At 43.3% G+C, this 15,045-nt stretch overlaps 1 protein-coding gene and 1 long non-coding RNA gene across 3 annotated transcripts in view; one reads left to right on the top strand and one right to left on the bottom strand.

Moving 5' to 3' along the window:
• Positions 1 to 15,045, top strand: part of BCR (BCR activator of RhoGEF and GTPase) — a 104,015-nt gene that overhangs the window by 85,777 nt on the left and 3,193 nt on the right. For both annotated transcript variants that reach the window (XM_052796408.1, XM_052796407.1), the window contains 9 exons: positions 26 to 101; positions 707 to 811; positions 1,630 to 1,704; positions 2,884 to 2,981; positions 3,656 to 3,787; positions 11,527 to 11,586; positions 11,729 to 11,838; positions 12,679 to 12,818; positions 14,314 to 14,448. In XM_052796408.1, coding sequence (XP_052652368.1) covers positions 26 to 101; positions 707 to 811; positions 1,630 to 1,704; positions 2,884 to 2,981; positions 3,656 to 3,787; positions 11,527 to 11,586; positions 11,729 to 11,838; positions 12,679 to 12,818; positions 14,314 to 14,448 — 931 coding nt within the window. The remainder of the gene's footprint in view (positions 1 to 25; positions 102 to 706; positions 812 to 1,629; positions 1,705 to 2,883; positions 2,982 to 3,655; positions 3,788 to 11,526; positions 11,587 to 11,728; positions 11,839 to 12,678; positions 12,819 to 14,313; positions 14,449 to 15,045) is intronic.
• Positions 6,180 to 7,911, bottom strand: LOC128145755 (uncharacterized). Its single transcript, XR_008236589.1, has 2 exons — positions 7,590 to 7,911; positions 6,180 to 7,066 (listed from the first exon to the last, which is right to left on the bottom strand). It is a non-coding gene; the product is annotated as an uncharacterized LOC128145755 (long non-coding RNA).

Raw genomic sequence — 15,045 nt, 5'->3', positions numbered from 1 at the left:
CGTTTTCTTCTGTTTTCCTGGGTAGAGTTACACGTTCCTCATTTCATCGGACTATGAAAGGGCAGAATGGAGGGAGAACATCCGGGAGCAGCAGAAGAAATGTGAGTGTTCCTCAGCTGGGCATTGGTACAAATACTGTGATCTTATTAGAGAGCAGGAGTCCGGAGGATGAGGTGTGGGGCAGGGTTCCCTGCAAAAAGAGAGATGTGTGTTGAAATCCAACAGCACAACATGGATGTCTTCTGTCTCTGCACATCTGAGCCTGTCTTGGGGGACTTTTGCTTGCAGCAACATGTAGGGAATATGTAGGGAGAACACTTAGTAAGTGCGTGGAGAGATTCTCCGATTTACCCTAGAGATCATAGCTCTGTGCAATTCCAGGTAGAGGGAACAGCTGCACCCTTTTACCTGGCTCCAAGCCAAAGAAGCTTATTTACTTTTTTGGCATGGGTGGTTTTTGGCTTTGCAAGAAAATAAGAGCCCCCCTTGTCTTCTGTGAACCATCCTGAGACTTTTTACTCCAAAGAGTAACTAAATGTGCCCTCAGTAGAGCTGGGCTGCAGCAGCAGTACAGACCTGAGCACCACGGTACTGTTGCTGAGCATTGTCCAGGGAGCAGCTATTCCCTGTATGCCTAGAATAAGGGAGCATGCATCCAGCCTCTGCTTTGAATTTTAATTCCTCCCTCTTTGAATCTCCTTGGCAGGCTTTAAAAGCTTCTCACTCACATCGGTGGAGCTCCAGATGCTGACAAACTCCTGTGTGAAGCTTCAGACAGTCCACAACATTCCCCTCACTATCAATAAGGAAGGTAAGACCTTTGGTTTATGCTTTCACATGGTACAGCTGCAGTGAGAACCTAACCTCTGCCTGCCTTTGTGCATTTCCCCTAGAACTGCTTTTACTGTTTCTTTCTGCTACAGGCTTCAACCTGGTGATGAGTTACAAACTGAGAGTTCCTGTCAAACAAAAGCTGAGACCTTACGTACCCAACTTGTGTAGTTTAGTTGAAGCAGATGGTAGAATACGAAGAGGGCAGCAGGAACAAGAATAATCTGTCATCCCAATGTTACTTGCTGCAACAATGAAAATACAAGCTCCAAATTATATGACTACATCTAAACTAGTAAAATATTCCTGGACATCCTCCAATATATATTCATTGACTATTAAATGGTCTTTATATGCAACCATCATGCCAGGGATTGGAGTGCCTGTTGGAGTCCTAGCCTGGGACAACTTTGAACTATGTCTGGGAATCCTTTGGAAGAACGCTAGTTGGCCAAAATTTTGTGTCAGAGACCATCCTAAATTACTATTTAATCTGCTAGTATAGACTTAGCCTCTATATTTTACTTTTTCTCCTTTGAATTGCTTCTGTGCTATCTTGCTGACTCTAGAAATGTTGTTGTAAAAGCCACACATTGCCAGAAGGCATTACAGCTGAAACCAACACTGAACCTGGAACAGCCTCCTCTTGCTGAAATGGCTAGATTACGTGCTCCTGCCATCCTTTTTAGGGACAGTTTACCCTCTGCTCGTTAACCTATGTAATTGTCAGTCTCATCACTGTCTTTCACTCTTGGTTCCTCTGTGAACATAACAAAATGCCTTGGGTCTTTTGTACAGATGATGAATCCCCAGGTCTCTATGGATTCCTGAATGTCATTGTCCACTCTGCCACAGGATTCAAGCAAAGTTCAAGTGAGTTGCAGTTCTGTAATACACAGAGGTATTGATAGGGGTTAGATAATTCAGGTGCTGTGACAGCTGGGCATGGACTGATTTAGGATTGCAGCATCTGGGATGATGGTAAGGAGGAGAGGTGATTTGGGGAACTGGAAATGAAATTGGGGCATTGGTGTAATTTTAGGGGAATGCAATTTTTTTAATGCTGCTATTAACTCAGATCAGGGTCAAGCATGCAGCATTATTTTTTCAGGCCTAGTCTGTTGGTATTTTTTTTAAGCAGTGTTTGCTGATTACCCAACAGTTTTAGATACAAGTCAGCCTTTATCCTGAATTCTTTCAACTGTATTTTGTTTTGCAATGAAAGAGTGGGAAGCATTCTCTGACATCCAGAATTTTTGGTGTGAAGAAAGAGGTATTAAAATTCAGGGGAGTGATTTGACAGAAGGATCAAAAAAGGTGAAAAAATAGAGTGAAGAGGACTCCTGTAGAAATAAACATGCTTCTCAGCCATTGATGAGGATAATTGAGGAAAAGCTGCAAAGCTTACCTAGCCGTGTGCCTGGGGATCTGGTTCTTATCTAAGCTGCTTGTGCAGTCTCAGGAGGAAAGGAGTGAACTCGGGTGTACATGCTTTCTGTTAGCCTTCCTCCTGCTGAACCACTGACTTCCCAGATGCTGGCTAACATAACTTACTACGTAACTTACAAATAGGGGCAATGTCTACAGCTCATTACTAGCTCTTCAGGAACACCAGATACCACATAATTAACCACTTTGTGAAGATAATGAGTTTTTGACGGCTGGCCCTTAACCTACTCTCTGAGGGATATTATACTGATGCTGTTCTCAGTGAAATCGGTTCTGATGTGCTGATGGGCTCCAATATCTACTGGGGGAAGTTTCATTTCTCATTGGTGTACACCTGCTCATTGTGGATTGATTTGGGAAATATTGGATAATAGCATACATCTGATTCTTGGTAGAGGTGAGGGGCTTGTCTGTGCTGAGGTCATTTATACGGCTGTGCTGGTACTTCAGCTTCATAAAGGCAACTCTGTTGGCCCAGATGATGAGATTTCTTCTGGATAATGTTACTAGTACTAATACAAAGAAGGTGCTGAGAGTGATAAATGCAAGTTAGGAGATTCTAGAAATTTTTTAAAAGTTTCTGTCCCTGTCTCCCCTTCTCAGATTTGTACTGCACATTAGAGGTGGATTCTTTTGGGTATTTTGTGAACAAGGCTAAAACTAGAGTTTACAGAGACACCACGGAGCCCAACTGGAATGAGGTAGGTTGGATTTTTCTTAATGTGACTTGCTCCATGTGCCAAACATCAACGCACGATGGGCAGAAAACCTGCAAATGGAAGAACTTGCTCAGCACTTGTGCTACATATGTTGCCTCTCAGAAAACACTTTTATGCCAGGTTCATTTGGCTGTCAGGGCTTGCAGAAGATTTGCTCTTGGATTAGCTATATTTAAACAAACATTTCAGTACAAATGAGTCTTGTCCAGCATTTCATCACTTAGACAGACACATGTTTGATTATATTTTTAAAAACACAAGTGAAAATATGTTGAAGAAGGAGGTGGTTTTGTTTATTTGTTGTGAGGGGGAAAAATTAGCTATAGACATTTTGCCTGTTTACAGCCAACTCAAACCTGCTGGGGAGCAAAATTAAATACAACGAAGGTGGGCGAGTTTGTTTTTCGAATGATGCTTTGCTGAAACTCAGTGAAACCTGACTAAGGAGTCAACCATCTTAGTCTCTAATTTGACTACCTTATATATACAAAATACAATTTCAGTTTATTTCTAGACCAGGTCCATTAGGGAGGAGGTTTTGGTCAGTCCTTAAGTGCTCCCTCCTGCTGAGTTTTAAGGAGACTGTATTGATTATTAAGAGACTAGGGTCTTGCTGTGATGTATTCATTGCTCTTTCCTTTCCTGGTGCCCTGCAGGAGTTTGAGATTGAGCTGGAAGGCTCACAAACTCTGCGGATTCTGTGCTATGAAAAGTGCTACAACAAAACCAAGCTCACCAAAGAGGATGGAGAGAGCACAGATCGCATAATGGGGAAAGGACAGATCCAGGTAAGACTGTGCTTAACTCATTGCTGCTACCTTTACTGCAAAACATAACAGGACTTTTGAATCCTGGGTGCACCAGGGAGGTTTTTATTCTGCCTTCTGATTGTCCCAATGTTGGAGATTTTTTTCCAGGTAGTGAGGTATACAGTGTGATTCACAGGCAGGAGGGAGGTCAGCAACTTTTTCCCTCTTGCCTTGTCCCCTATGCCTACTTCAGTACCCTTATGTAATAGATGCTTTTTCATGAAGATTTACGTTTTGCTCTCTGATTGCCTGTTAACTTCAAAATTTCCAGCACAGTATATAGGAACTGCACTGTCACTGAGCCCTGGGCCCTGTTGGGAATACTCCGTTTGTGACAAAAGAGGAAGCAATGAATATACTATACCCTCTGTAAATCATGTGGAAGAAATACTACCCTGTGTACGTGCTGGAAGTTGATTGATGTGATAGCAAGGCCTTGGAGGACAGGCTTATTGTCCTGATAACTGCCATGTCCAGAGTATAGTGTCCATGACAGCAGGCTGCATCTGAGAGAGATTTCCGTTGCTGAGAATCACCATGGGACACTTTGTCTATGTGGCAAATTTGTAATACGGCAGGACAGGTGATAAGGTGATTGCAAACGGATGCTTTTCTCGGGGAGCTGCTGTGTGATACAGCACTAAAGCTCCATGCAGGAGAAATCAGGCCATCAGTGGAGGACGACATGGAGAAAGTAGGTTCCCCCTCTTCTTCCATTTTTTTGCACCGTCTGTCCACAGCTTTAGGAGGGTGTTTAAATGCTTGATCTGAGGACACATTCTTTGTGTTGGACTGGCTGTTGTACAGAGCAGAGACCCTGCCCAGATACCTTTTTCTTTCTGGCACGCTGAAAAATACCACCAGTTCTTCTCCATTTATGTTTGACTCTTCATCATTCCATGGATGACAGCTTTCTCCAGCATTTGAGTGATGGTCACACAGGCCAAGGCCATTTGTGGGATTTCAGAAGCAGCTCTGATTGAGGGTGGCCTGCAGATATTGTATCTCACCTTTAGTCTAGAAGGGTTCATTGTCTAAATGAGTTTCATTAGGCCTGTTCCTTTACCTCCCTCCTTGCAGCCCTGAGGCTGCCATGCCATTTTCAGGGAAAGCTTTCAGGGAAAGTGGTGGGTGTTTGAAAAAATACTTGCGTGCAAATCAATAAATGCTAGGACAGGGTGCCTCCTATGTACTTCTCTCAGGCGAACCAGAAATCTGTATGTCCCTTCTGCTAACAAAAGCTTATTTTCCATGCAGCTGAGCTATGACAAAAGAGTAAGTTTTCAGCCCTGAAATGCCCTGGAGATTTGTGTGCTCATAATGGAGAACCCTGAAATCACTGACCCTCTAAATTTTTCAAATATTTTACATAGAATGGTTAACAAATGAATAAAATATTCTAAATTTGTAACAAATTTTTTTCACAAGAGCAGGCATTTTTATGCACAGCACTTGTACATTTTGTTAAAACATTTTATCCTTAAGTTAGTAAGTAAAAATACGCTTTGGTGGCACTTGAATATTAATTGCATCTTGATTCTTTTAGAGAAATCTGAACAGTGGAAAGTTTAAAAAAAAATCAATAAAAAAGTTTTTGATTAGTATGCAAAAGGTCTATTCTGTTGTATTGTAAAAGGCAAATGCAAAAGTTCTCTTGCTTTCAGTAACCTCCCCTTGAAATTTATAAAGAAACTTGGTGACCTCTCAGAACATCCTCTTAATTCTCAGTGATTTCTGTCCCATCATACAACTTTTTAGTACTATTGAGTAACTGCAAAGAGAAGTCATAAGAGAGTCTGGTAAGATTTTGGATTGATAAGAATTATTAAAGGTTTTTATTTTGTTTTATTTTTAAAGCAAACACCATTTCTCTATTAAGAAATCATAATAATGTAACAACAAAATCAAATTACAACCTGTGGCTGAAGGTTAGTTGTATTAATGCTGTCAGCATATTTTCCAATCACTGGTTTTATAGCCATTTTCTTTGAGGATTTTCATCAGTGCTTTTACGTTAAATTTTGTTTACTTTAGAGTTGCTAGTGTATCTAGAGCTTTCTGTTTTGTTGTTGTTGTTGCGTTGGCATTATTCAGCCAAAGTCTGTCTTGTGTAAAGGCAAGGTCTGTGAAGTTGGATGAGTTTTTTGATTTTTTTCCTGAATTCCCTTTAGTTAAAAACTCTGGGAACATCAAGAGTCGGGTCTGCATCCTCCTGCTGATAAAAATGGGGAAATTTCTGTGTTGGCTAAATTGCAATGTATTGTTAAGCCATGTATTATTGTAAATCTGCAACTTCCCATTACTGGGATTTCTGACTCACCAAATTCTCTTAGCTGCAGTGATGAAGACAATGCATCAAGGAGACAAGGACTGTTTTGGCTGCGAAATGTTTATTAAATCTCTCCGTTACATAATGGCACTGAAGGAAGGAAGACTGGAAATTGGTCCATGTGGTCAGAAGCTTCCAGGAATGGGCAGCAATTTTAATAGCTCCCATTGCTCATATTTTCTTTTCCTATGGAATATTTTATTTACCTGTTTTTATAGCCACATGCAAGAGCTTCATTGCTTGCCAACCTGCAAGTTTTGTCCCTGAAAAATAAAACCATGAGGTTTTAATATGGTAGAACCTCCTGTAAATGTAGAAGTGAAGTCCTCATCAGACCTTCTGGGAATGGCAGCACTGGATGTGCCATGTTTAACTAGCCGGCACACCTGGTTGGGAGCATCTGTTACATCTCAGGCATGAGAAATAGAGGGCAAAAGTGCCATTCCTGGGTACACTGTGAAACTGAAATTATTTGGGGGCTTGAGGGAGGAAGAAATGGACATCATCTTATAGGAGGAAACATGAGGCTTAGTTCAGTTGTAAGCATCAGCTCCTCTCATTTTGAACTCTCTCTTTTTTTTTTTTTTTTTTTTTTTCTTTCTGTTACCGTGCAATCCATCTTCAGCACTTGGGAGGCTGCCCCTTTTGCTCTTTGAATTTTGCACTTCATGTGGCAGGCATGTCCACACGTTTTGAGCGTAGCAGCCTTTTGTTCAGTCCTGAGACTCTGCATCTAAGTGGGCACATATGTCAGCAAAACTGGCCTCTGCCTTGGGAACAGACTGCATGAGTAAACTGATACTTCATCCTGTGATCCATCTCATCCAGTTGGTGCCTCCTAGAAACGCTGTTTCCTTTGCTGGTTTGGTTTTTTTTTTTTTCTGCATGATCAGCTCAGGCAAACCATTTCCTTCTCCCTCACAGCAGTGCTGGAAAATCAGAGAGGATATGACCTTAGATCAGTCATTCTGTGGTAGCAGCACAACACCATTCCTCTGTTGCCATACAAAACAATCACTCTTATCTGCTTAATTATCTGGGATGTCTCATAGCAGTGCACATGGCTATTTCAAACATCTAGGTTGTTTTCCATGTAAAACAGATTGTCACAGGCTGTACCTCCCAAGTGTCAACTTAGAAAACCTTTTACACACTCGAGTTCATTTAAACAGTTTGCTCATGCAGAACAGTATCCCAGCAATGAAAATACGGTGGAGATGAAGAAGGCAATGGGTCATGTCTAAAGGGTGATGGCGGGAAAGATTAACGTGTCAGTGGGGAGCTTTGAGAAGAATGGGGTTATGGCTGGACTGGGAGTTTCCAGCAGCAGTGAGACTCTGACAACATGTATGTCACATCAGTTACAATTAAAAATTGATGGAGTGTAAAGTTGCCAGGGAGATTTAATAAAGGGAGGAAGTAATGTGAATAAATAGCATAAACCACACTAACCTTAAGGTTGCCTCAGTCCTTGCTCCCAGGCATTTCATTTCCACTGATGCTTCTTCATTTTTTTCTCTTTCTGTATGTTTTCTTTTCTCTTCTGGGGGAAAAAAAATAAATCATCAAACTCTCTGTGGTGGTTTCCTAAGGCAGAGCACAGACACCCTTCTTCTCCGTGCCTGGCGTGCATTTGTCATTGACCAGCATCCTCAGTTCGCCTTGTTCCTAGGTCCTCACCACTCTGTGTTCTGTACACTCAGCCTCTACTGACTGCTACACACTAATTGTCTGTCTTAATTCAGTGCTAAGCTGCTACAAGGGCTGGAGACTTGCACTTGGAAATCCCTATGGTGCTGAGCTGCTTTGTTCTATTGTGTTTTGTGCAGGATACAGAGAGGCATTTGCTTGATTCATTAGTGAATTTGGGGCTGTAGCTTGCCACTGCAAATGCCAAAGAACAGGCCACAAGGGGACTGGAGGTGCTGGGGGAGTAAACACAAACTGGTTGGTTTGTATTTTTCCTGTGCAGCATGCGGTTTTGGTGGGGACCGTGCAAACAAGCCCATGAGATACGGTCTTTGAGGGGTTTAGCAGGTCTGTCCTATTTGCATAGGTCATGGAAACAACACAGTTTTTCACAGTTTCAGTGGAGACGGGACAGGGCCTTTTGTCACTCAAACCAAGTAACTGTTTGAAGGAAATGTTTAGAGGTGCAGTAAATTTCACTGTCAAATTAATGCAGAGGCAGCCATTTCACAGTGCCTCCCCCTGCTTGAGCTGGCAAAGTGAGTGCTATGTGCTTGCTCACTTGGAGCAGCCTCCTTTTGGCACGCTGTCTGTAGATTGCATTCTTCTACTTAGTGTTCCCTCTTCCAGGTCATTGATCTCCAATCAGGCCAGAAGACAGCATGACCCCATTTGTCACAGGCCCTCTCTATGCTGGAGCATCACACTCGCTAACTCTCTTTGTCTTCAATCTGCTTTGTAACCTGTCTGGTCCAGCTGCCCTGTCCCTGTGTTGCTCTTGCTAGCCTTAGAAGATCAGTCATGTGTAGGGTCCAGGACTGAAAGCTTGCTCAAAGTCTAAATGATGTTCTTGGTTTCCTGTTGACTCTGTTATTTCCTACTGTGACTTTATCAGACTGTTAGACCTGATCTTCCTGTCTCACTCGGTGTTGCTGAGAGCTTATTCAAGCTTTGCTCTTTTATTAGCTTCCATCATTTCGTTTTGTTATTTAAAAAGCACCTTGGGGGGGATTTTTTTTTTAATTGCTGTTGTTATTGCCAGTGATTTATGCAGCGTTGGCTCAGGTCAGCCAGACCCACTCCCTGGTGCTTGTTCTCCCTAGCTGTCACCATTCAATGCAAGCTGTTCTGCAGCAGGAGTTAAACAGCAGGTGGGGAGTGTGGGGGTCCTGCCAGCCCTGCAACAGAGTTCAGAGATAAGGGAGCAAGAGGTAGCAGCAGGTACACTTGCAGTCCTTGCTCAGTTCCAGTAGTTACCCAGCAAGGAAGAGTCTCTCTGAGATCTCAGCTCCAGCACGCTGCTTTTGCTAGTCCTTTGCAGCCATATGATATTCACTCTTAATACAGAGTAGGACTTTCTTTGGCTCATACTTTTTAACAGCTATTTACTTGCTTTTGTTTTGTGCAGTGGTAGGAGTTCCTGGTCATCACTGAGACATAACCAGTAATACCTGTTAGCTTAAATAAACTGTAACTGGACCCTGCTGGACTCTTTAACTTTTTTGGCAAATATTCAAAACCCTCTTTCCCCTTCAGTCTTAAGCAGTCTCTCCCTGCTATAAATAATACACTCTCAGTGACTCCACTCTAAAAGCATATGGAAAACTGCTTCCAAGCTAGAGGATCGGCTGTGGCTGTGTGTATCAGCAGGGCCATTTTGGCAGCTCAATGAGGTGACTAGGCAGCTGGAGATCAAGCTTTCAGAAGTACTGAGCATGGTTGCCTTTCATAGGAAACCAGACACTTCAGTAATGGTTTCCTCTTGATTCTGGGAAAGAATGCAGTTGTTGAAAGAAACCAAACTTCCAGCACGGAAATTCAGGGAAGAACAGCCTAGATTCTGGCCAACTTGTAGGGACCTTGGCCAGCCACACAGGCGGGGGCGGATCTGTTCCACCAGAGTTATAAGCAAACCCTCTTGGCAAGCGGTCTGTTATTTGGGTTTGCTGAAGCACTGAAGCTAAGCACTGCTGCCCATTGGCCTCCTGGACCTTTGTGCAGTCCCAAAATGTGGGAGCTACTGGTTACTGACTATTCCTTACAAGGGGTCTTCAGGAATTTCTGCCAGAGTTGCACCTACAGGAACCGGTCCAATTCGACAGGAAAGCATGTGTGTGCTGGCAGCATCCCACTGTGGGCTCACGTCCGTAACAAAGTGCGCAGAGATAAGGTTGGCCTGACTTGCTTGTCTGTTGCTTCTTGGGGTCTCTGCAGTGTGAGCAAACAGAGAAATTTTTCTCTCTGCTGGTTGTCTTTTTTGGGGGAGTGGGGAAGGGCATGGGGGGACTTGTCTCTGTAGCTGTTGGCAGCATTGGGCTAGTTTGTGGATGATTTGACAGAGAATGGGAGCATGATTGCATCTGAGATCTCCCAGAATATACTGCAGCTGCCATTGTTTCAACATTTACCTCTGCCTGTCAGAGAGCTCTGCTTTTGCATGGGGTTCTGCGAGAGGGAGGAGCTGTGCTGCAGAAATAGCTCTAGTTACTGAGTCTTTTTGTTTGCTGCTGACAGTAAACTCAAAACACAGTCTAGAGCAGTTGCCTCCTTCCGGTCTTACTGTGTCTCAGTGTTCAAGAGCCAAGTGTTACAAAGCCATCTCAGGAGGCACCGAAGTCTGCTTGCTTTGGCTGGTTCCAATTGCTGATAGAAGTCCCTATGCAGACAGCGCTTTTCTCTCTTTTGCCAGTCTAGCTTGAGCTGAGTGCCACTCTTCAGCCGTTCAGACGTGTTTGGACTCTCCCAGGCAGTATTGGAATTGCTGGGTGATGTTTGAGTACTTGAGTCAGCTGCTCCACAGCCTCACAACTGTCCACTCAAAAGAGATCAAGCAAAGCTGAAAATGGGAGATCAGGGCTTTGCTTCAGAACTTGTTCCTGCTTAATGAATTCTTGCAATAGCAGGGCCAGGTGTTCTGCCTGCCTCTGTGCTCAAGTTGAAATGAAGAGGAATGGGCAGGTTGAAGTAGAACAACTTTCCATGATTTCTGGGCCAATTTTCTCCATTTCTCCTGTCAGATCATGACAGAGGTTTGGTTTGTTTAAAGTTACTTGTCTCTGTATGGATCCTTGATCTCACTACTGCGGTCATTATGTCTTTTGAATTCAGTGGAACATAGTCCTTCTTGGAAGCTATTAGATTCATAGCCAAGAGCTATGAAGTTCTCTAGCCTGGCTTTTTATTTCAGTGCAGTAATTTCACACTCACCCAACCTTACCTGTCTCTAGAAAACTGCAGAGCAAGACAGTTTCCTCTATTTCAAATCAGAGTTATTTCAGAAATCTCTCCTCCCCTTTTCTGACTCCTAGCCCTGTGGGATGGGGCAAATTTGGGTGTCTGTTGAAGTGCCTGTTTTGCTACAGCAATGAATGCAGTCTCTCTTTCTATGAAAGCTGACGTTATTGGCTTTCAAACATTGATTTTACATGCTGACGTTGCCTTTGTTGTTGAGCAGGTACTGCACACACATTGCTGGATTTTCCATGTGTGTGAGTCCTCATCAGCCCTGCTTAAGAGAACCGCACAGTATCTGAGTGTCCTGTTACCTGAAACTTGGGAAACCTTGGAACGTGTCTTTTCCTATGGAAAAGAAATAACGTGTTGAAAGTGGTAGTGCTCTGCTCACTTACAGAAGCCTTTCAGGCTAAATGATTTCTCTGAAGTCTGTTCCTAGCTCATGGGTAACTTCCATGTTTTTCAGCTGGACCCGCAGGCGTTGCAGGACAAAGATTGGCAGCGCACAGTCATCTCAATGAATGGAGTAAGTATGGAAAACAGAAGTTAGCACTGCTTCTGTACCTCTTATGTGCTTTATTTCTTTGCTCTTCATTGCAGCATAGGAAAAAAAAAAAAAGAGAAAAGAAAATGTTTGTGAAAAGTAACAGCTGTTCTCTTTTCTTCAGGTTGAAGTGAAGCTGTCGGTGAAGTTTACCAGTCGGGAGTTTAGCCTGAAAAGGATGCCGTCCCGAAAACAGACTGGGGTTTTTGGGGTCAAGATCGCTATTGTCACCAAGTGAGCTGATGGGTCACGTTTCTCCCTATTGTTTTTTAGAAAGCCAACTGGCCAATGGGTTGCGCCTGTCTTTACCCCACTGAGGGATTTGTCAGTCCAGCCTGCTTCATTTGGCTAGTAGTGTAGATGGCTGTGGCTGCAGAAAGGAGATGCTGTACATTCTCTGAGCTTCGTTTTTTGCAGGGGGAAAAAAAACAGTGTGCACACAGGCTTTGAAACCCAGAGTGTTTACTTACAGCATATCCCTTTTCTGAGTTCCAGAAATACCCCTTGCCCCTTTACTGTGTAGTTAGCTGACTTGGTCACAAATTTCCAAAGCCACTGAACAGTGATGTTTCCTTTCCATAATCGGAAATGTTCAAGTTCCTTGGATCCTGTTGTATTATTTTAACCCCTGATCTTTTGTCATGAATCGTTTGCCAGAAGAAACCTGTTTGTTCTGTTACAGAGTTTGGGAAGTGTGGTATTTCCTCCCTATGGAATTGCATTAATTGGAAAGCAACAGTGTTGCTATGTATCCAAGGTCTGTTTGGGAATCCTCCAGTTAGCTGCACAGAGTCACAGACTCCATGGGTACTGGGACCCAGCCAGAAGCTCAAGTGCTCAGGGCAGCTGCAGAACAGCCAAAGCCAGGCTGAGAGAGTCAGAAAGCCCTCTCCAGTTTTAAAAGGAGTTTTTCAGCTCAGTCTTGATTGCCTGCTCAGAATTTCTCCCACCCAAATTTTCCAGAAGAGGCTTGCACAGCAAAATAATGGGGTGATTTTAGCCAGCCTAGCTGGCTGGGCTAACAAGCGTTGAGAGCATGGGCTGCACTGAACTCTTCTATCTGGCTTTCTTAAGGAGAGAGAGGTCGAAGGTGCCTTACATAGTGCGCCAGTGTGTGGAGGAGATAGAGCGGCGTGGAATGGAGGAGGTGGGCATCTACCGCGTCTCTGGGGTTGCAACCGATATCCAGGCTTTGAAAGCTGCCTTTGATGTCAGTAAGTATTTGTGTCTGATGTTCTCCTTTGCACTGTGAGAACCTGCGTGAATTCCCTGTCAGGTGGCTGTGCTATTTTTAATCTTATGTTCCCCAAGAAGCATTAAGAGGTAGAGATTCTCACACAAGGAGAATCATTTTAACCCTTGCTGCATGTTTTATTAATATTCTTCAGCTACAGATATAACCCAAGACATACAACGGGATGGATCCTTATACCAAATAATGCATTTGTTATTCTTCCCAGCAGACATGAAATGGTGGGTTTGCCAGCCTTGCCAAATCTTTGTAAATGACAGACACCTTCCTCAGGGCAATCAGAAGCCATAATCTCCTCACTGTTGGGAGGTTTCCAAATTAACAGAAGTCCTTGAAATTGAGAATGTTTTGTGAAAGGAAGCCAGCAAAAAAAATTCTCTAGGATTGACTAGGAAGGGTGTTTACAAAACTGAAGTTGTGTGGTCAGGGCTCCTGAGTTCTCTTCTTAACTCTGTGTCTAGATTGATGTGTGCAGATGGTAAAATTAGACAATTTTGACCAACCTTTGTAAAGCTTTCTTTGATCTCGAGCAGACAAGGGCTCCTTACTGGTGCTGCATTTAAAAGAATGGCACAATGTCCCAAAAGGCATCTAAGATCAGGCAGATGAAACACCTCCAAATTGCTGAGGTACAAAAAGTGAAATTCTGCCCTACTTCCAGCATCCACATGACGGTCCAAGGACCGCTCAAGCCACACTCGAGCTCTCTTTTGATGCAAGCAGTCACGAGGCCTGTGCCAGGTGCCCAAATTCACCATCCCTGCACTTTATCTTCACTTATTTTGTGAAATTCCTTCCTTCCTTGTGTTTTTTTTCAATCCCCCTAAGCTACCAAACACAATGACTTATGAATTGTCACTAGTGCAAGTAAGGGTATTTCACATTTTGAAAAACAACTTTTTTGATTTATATTAAATGTTGTTCTACACTAAGCTTCATGAAACCAGCGCTGGCTCTGCTGGTTGGCCTGTTTCAGGGAAATGGGGTGGTTTTGTTGTTCTTAATAGTAACAAAACTGAAATGTGAGCCCTGAATTGCCTGTGTACTTTAGCTGCACTCAGTGGGGAGTTAGACAGCCTCAGAGTCTCTTATTCTAAGTTGTTAGAGGCAGGGAATTGGAGTAACAACTGTTGTCACTAACAAAAGTTGAATTGCATGTAAATACAGTCAAGCAGGGCTTGTTCCAGATCAGGCTGAGGTTGTTGGCACAGCATCACTAACCCTGGGTAATGCGAGGTTCCCTCTACTTGGTTTAAAGCTATAAACCGTTTGCAGTCATTTGTGCAGCACTTCTCAGTTGTCAGAAGGTAGCTCATTTAATCTGGAGAAATGTAAACAGGAAAACTCTCAGCTGTTTGGGCAAAGACAAAGGATAAACAAAGAGAGCCAAAGCAAGAAAAAGAATGAATGCAAGGCCAGCAGCTTCTTTACCCTGCTTCCCCTCTTCCCTCTTTCAGATAACAAAGACGTGTCAGTGATGATGAGCGAGATGGACGTTAATGCCATTGCAGGCACCTTGAAACTGTACTTCCGGGAACTGCCTGAACCCCTCTTTACGGACGAACTGTACCCCAACTTTGCTGAGGGCATTGGTAAGTGGTAGCAGAAATAACCCTTGATAACTGAAACCCTTCTGTAGGAGGCTGCTCCTAAAGCAATACAAAATACAATTTATAGTGTTGGACAGAAGCCTGGAACAAGCTGTTAGGGAAGTGAAAAGGAGCTCAGAAATGAGCGTTGGAATGACATCTTCTTCCAATGAGTTTGAATATGGGCAATTGCCGTGCTTTTTTGTAAGCTGAAAATGTCCAGGTTTCTGAAGGATGGGTTAAGAATAGAATGACAGCCTACTTGTTGAGGCTGTGTTTGCTGTTTGTCCCATTCAGTCTGCCAGGGAAGTCCTCTTTAGGGGGTGGGGAGGATATACCTTGTCTTATCTTGATGCAGGGGAAAAAAATCATAATGGTTGAAAGTCCAAAAGCACTTGAACTGCTTGAGAGAAAAGGATTCTCTATGCATCTGTGAAATAAAGGAAAGAGATCCTGTGGGGTATTGATGTGCAACTCTGACCTTCCAATCTATGATGTAATTACAGTCTATTCAGGACCATCTGTATTTGTTGGTTTGAGAAATTATGCAGTCAGTCAAATTCTCGTTCACTGCCTGTGGTGACGTTATTTTCTGTCTTG

Source organism: Harpia harpyja, chromosome 9 (genome assembly GCF_026419915.1).
Source record: "Harpia harpyja isolate bHarHar1 chromosome 9, bHarHar1 primary haplotype, whole genome shotgun sequence".
In the NCBI taxonomy this organism is placed as follows: Eukaryota; Metazoa; Chordata; class Aves; order Accipitriformes; family Accipitridae; genus Harpia; species Harpia harpyja.
This window is presented reverse-complemented; position numbering and strand designations above follow the sequence as displayed.